The sequence below is a fragment of the Orycteropus afer genome, unplaced genomic scaffold, assembly GCF_000298275.1.
Source record: "Orycteropus afer afer isolate SDZICR_OR568_19922 unplaced genomic scaffold, OryAfe1.0 scaffold00145, whole genome shotgun sequence".
Classification (NCBI taxonomy): Eukaryota; Metazoa; Chordata; class Mammalia; order Tubulidentata; family Orycteropodidae; genus Orycteropus; species Orycteropus afer.
The window spans coordinates 2313526-2317708 of record NW_006921732.1 but is presented as its reverse complement, the minus strand read 5'-3'; the positions used below and the strand labels follow the sequence as shown (position 1 = coordinate 2317708).

The following is a 4183-nucleotide window of genomic DNA, read 5'->3' as shown; positions in this document are numbered from 1 at the left end:
GTTGCTGGGTCTAATCCAGGTCAGGAGAAGGGGGCGCGGCCGTCGCGGCTGCCTCAGCTGCTGCTGCTGCTGCTGCTGCCTCAGCTGCTGCCTCAGCTGCTGCCGCTGCTGCCCCCGCCGACGCCGGAGCCGCGACCGCGGGCCTCATCCTACTCGGCCTCAGTGCCGCGGCAGCCGCCAGAACGAGGCCGGCTTGGGCCCTGCGTCATTCCGCCGTGCGTGCCCTCGTCCCGCCCTCGGCGCCGGGAGGCCTGGGCGGCTCCGGTGTCACGTCGTCCAACCCCCACACCTCAGCAGCTGTTCCTGGAGCTGCGCAGTTTCTGCTTATCTTTCTGACAGTTTGTCTCTGTACGTGACTCCGAAGCCTTTCTCCAGTCTCCCGCGCCTCTCCACTCCACAGCTCCCGCCCGGCTAACGTCTCAGCTATGCTCTTACCTGTGTGCACTGTTCTGATAATCTCATCACCCTCTCTGCCAAGTGATCTATTTATAAATGTGTATATGAATGGATAGTTAAAATGTTAAATGGCCTCCATTTATCCCTTCAGAATGAAGTCCAGGCTCATTAATGAACTTTCTCTGCCTTTCCAATCACTTTCTTTATTCTCCAATTTAACAGCCCGAGAGATTTTTCTCCAAATTGTGTATCAGATTGCGCCATTTCTTTCTCTTCTCACCAACAAAGTCCAAGCCACCTTAATCTCTCAGTGACTACTGCAATTGACTCCTCACTGTTCTCCCTACATTCACCATTGTTGTTGTTAGATGCCATTCAGTTGGTTCCGACTCATAACGACTCTGTGTGCAACAGAACGAAATACTAACCCGTCCTGTGCCATCTTCATAATCGTTGCTATGTTTGGGCCCATTGTTGCAGCCACTGTGTCAATCCAGCTCATTGAGGGTCTTTCTTTTTTTCACCCTCTACTTTACCAAGCATGGTGTCTTCTCTTGGGACTGGTCCCTCCTGATAACATTTTCAAAGTACACAATATGAAGTTTCGCTTCTAAGGAACATTCTGGATGTACTTCCAAAACATGTTTGTTCATTCTGGCAGTCCATGGTATAGTTAGTATTCTTTGTCAGCACCATTATTCAATGCACCAATTCTTCTTCAGTCTTCCTTATTCATTATCCAGCTTTCACATGCATATGAGGTGACTGAAAATACTGTGGCTTGGGTCAACTGCAACTTAGTCCTCAAGGTGACATCTTTGCTTCATAAGACTTTAAAGAGGTCTTGCAGCAGATCTCCCCAATGCAATATGTACATTGTTTGATTTCTTGACTGCTGTGGATCCAAGAAAATGAAACACTTAAAACTTAAATATTTTCTCTGTTTATCGTACATATGTAATGTTACTTGTTGGTTCAGTTGAGAGAATTTCTGTTTTCTTTACATTGAGATGTAATCTATACTAACGCTGTACTCTTTGATCCTCATCAGTAAGTGCTTCAAGCTCTCTTTGCTTTCAGCAAGCAAGGTTGTGTCATTTGCACATCACAGGTTGTTAATCAGTCTTCCTCCAATCCTGATGCCACATTCTTCTTCGTGTAGTTCAGTTCCTGGTATCATTTGCTCAGTGTACAGATTGAATAAATATAGTGAAAGGATGCATTCCTAGCACATTACCTTTTCTGATTTTAAACCGTGTTCTGTTCCAACGACTATCTCTTGATCTATATGCAACTTCCACGTGAGCACAATTAAGTGTTCTGGAATTCCTGTTCTTTGAAATGTTATTCATAATTTTTTAAGATCCACATAGATGAATGCCTTCCTATAGTCAATAGAACATAGACAGGAAAGAGGTACCACAGGAAGGAAGTGGGAAGAGAACTGTTACATTGTGGGAATTGCAGTCAATGTCAGGAAACAAAATGTGTGTGAACTGCTGCATGGAAAATGAATTTGCTCTGTAAATGTTCACCCAAATCACAATGTTGTTGTTGTTGTTGTTATGTGCCATCGAGTCAGACCCGACTCATAATGACCCCTTCTTGGGTTTCCAAGGCAGTAGTATCACTACGGAAGTAGATTGCACAACCTTCCTTCCGAGGAGTGGCTGGTGGGTTTGAACCGCCAGCCTTATGGTTAGCAGTCAAGTGCCTTAGGCACTATGCTACTAGAGCTCCCAATAGGGCAATGGGTTTGTAAATATATAATATACTGAATTTAAATTCATTAATTCATTCAATATTTAAATGCTTGTGTGCCAGAAATTGTGTAACGTATTAGATTTAGAGATCCTGTTCTCAAGGGGTTATACTCTTCACTTAGTTATTGAGCATCTATCATATATGCCAGATGCTGGGGTTTCAATACATAGTGTTTAACTTTATGCATCTTAAACTGGGAAAGGAGGGAATGCCTCAAGGATGTGACATACATCTAACTAAACAAGGGCATTCAAGTGTTATAGGCATGTACAGCTTACAGATGTGTACAAAGGATTCAGTGGGGACACAAATGAGAGTTATGGTTCAGGGCTGGAAGGAGGGGAATATCAGGAAAAGCTTCAGCGATTGGACCTGAGAAGTGAGTTCTCAAAGAGGATTAGATGTTCACCTGGCAGACCTTTGGGGTGAGGACTGTGATCAGCCTGGTGTACTTTTGGTAGATCTGGAATACAGAATGAGAGAGAGAACTCATGGAAGGTTCTGTATGCCACAGTAAGACAGTACTTTACTGATCTATATATGAAAGGTCCCTGACAGGTTTTATTCAGAAAGCCAGCATACGTGATCAGGTTTTTCTTGTGTGATGAGACACAAGTTTACACAGGAATGAGAAAAGAACACCCGATAATGATGTCACTACATGAAACAACAAAGACTCCCAGTTAGAAAAACTAAACTCCCTTCAGGAAAAAACTAAGGACTAACTTAATTCAAGCCTTTCTGGAAAAAGTTGTTATTCAACACCATTGTAAACTGGAGAAATAGAAGGTGTATGTATATGTATAATGGATTATTAACATCTGCATATTCTCAAGAGATTTTAGTTTCTTACTTATTCTGGGAACACATCTTGGGCTGCTCAAGTTGCTGTACAAAAAGCAATGAAACCTATCTAGGAGAAAGTCCACAACTAACAGACGGTATTTCCCAAGTCAGGTTTAAAGGTTTCCAAACTTCTCAAGTTAATCAAATTTTATTAAGTCAGCACATTTTAAAAGGTATGCCACAGAGGCGGAGCAAAATTGAGGAAGGGTTTTATATATATATATATATATATATATATATATATATAAACAAGTAACTCCATGTTGCTGAGACTGAAATCACTACCACTTGGAGCTCCCCTCTCAAGTAGTGGGAGGAATGAACACCTACCAGAGCCAATTAATACAGATAGAATGGGAAAAGAGGGAGGAGGATCAAAAATGGAGTGGGTGGGAGGTAACCACTTATCCAGAACCCAAAATCCAGTTTGCGGTGCGACAAGGAAACCATCCCCAAACCCCACGACTCAGACTCCACGATCAGACATAAAGGCAGGAAAATATTGTCACTACCAAACTCCACAAACGAACCAGCAGACTCTGGCCAAGGGGATAAGAGCGCATACTCGGCTCCCAGAACGCAAGGACAGAGTGTATCATCTCCACACCATGCCTGAGGAGAGGTGAAGGATCACCCCTATTCTAGAAGTGGAGGGCAATCTCTCCAGAAGGGTCAATAGTCCCAGCCCAGGCCTACCCGGGGATACAGGCAGTGATGGCCCGGAACCCCCTCAAATCTCGGCCAAAGCTGCTTCTGATCCTTGCCGGCGCCCCCCTCCCCCTTCCACAACACACAACCTCCCTTACCTGATATGGCGGCGGCGGCTCCTGATCCGGCTCCGTCCCCTCACCAAAGCTAGCTCGGTCGGACTGAGACTCGTGAAGTAGGGAGATGTCATCCGAGGTGGGGGATTTGAGACAGTTCCCCATCTTCTGGGGCGGGTGTGTGTGATCTAGGAGAGGAAGAAAGGAATGGCGGGGTCGTTCGCACGCTCCGCAGGCAGCCTCGGTCTACGAGGTGGGGTCGGGCAGCAGGCCTGAGCTCAGACAGCGGCGGCTCCCCCGCCCCCCGGCGCCGCCGAGGGGCAGCTCATGCCAGCCCCCGGGGGTGGGGGCTCACGCCTAGGCTGCTGCCTCCACTGGGGTCGAGGCGGTAGCCTCCTGCGAGGCGGGGGGGG

At 46.2% G+C, this 4183-nt stretch overlaps 1 protein-coding gene across 1 annotated transcript in view; it reads right to left on the bottom strand.

Annotated features, from left to right (window-relative positions):
* RNF11 (ring finger protein 11) overlaps nt 1-3956 on the bottom strand; it is an 82591-nt gene extending 78635 nt beyond the window's left edge. Inside the window, exon 1 of the mRNA XM_007945879.2 lies at nt 3813-3956. Within this exon, the coding sequence (XP_007944070.1) occupies nt 3813-3935 (123 nt within the window). The 5' untranslated portion in view covers nt 3936-3956. The remainder of the gene's footprint in view (nt 1-3812) is intronic.
* Between the last annotated feature and the right edge of the window lie 227 nt (nt 3957-4183).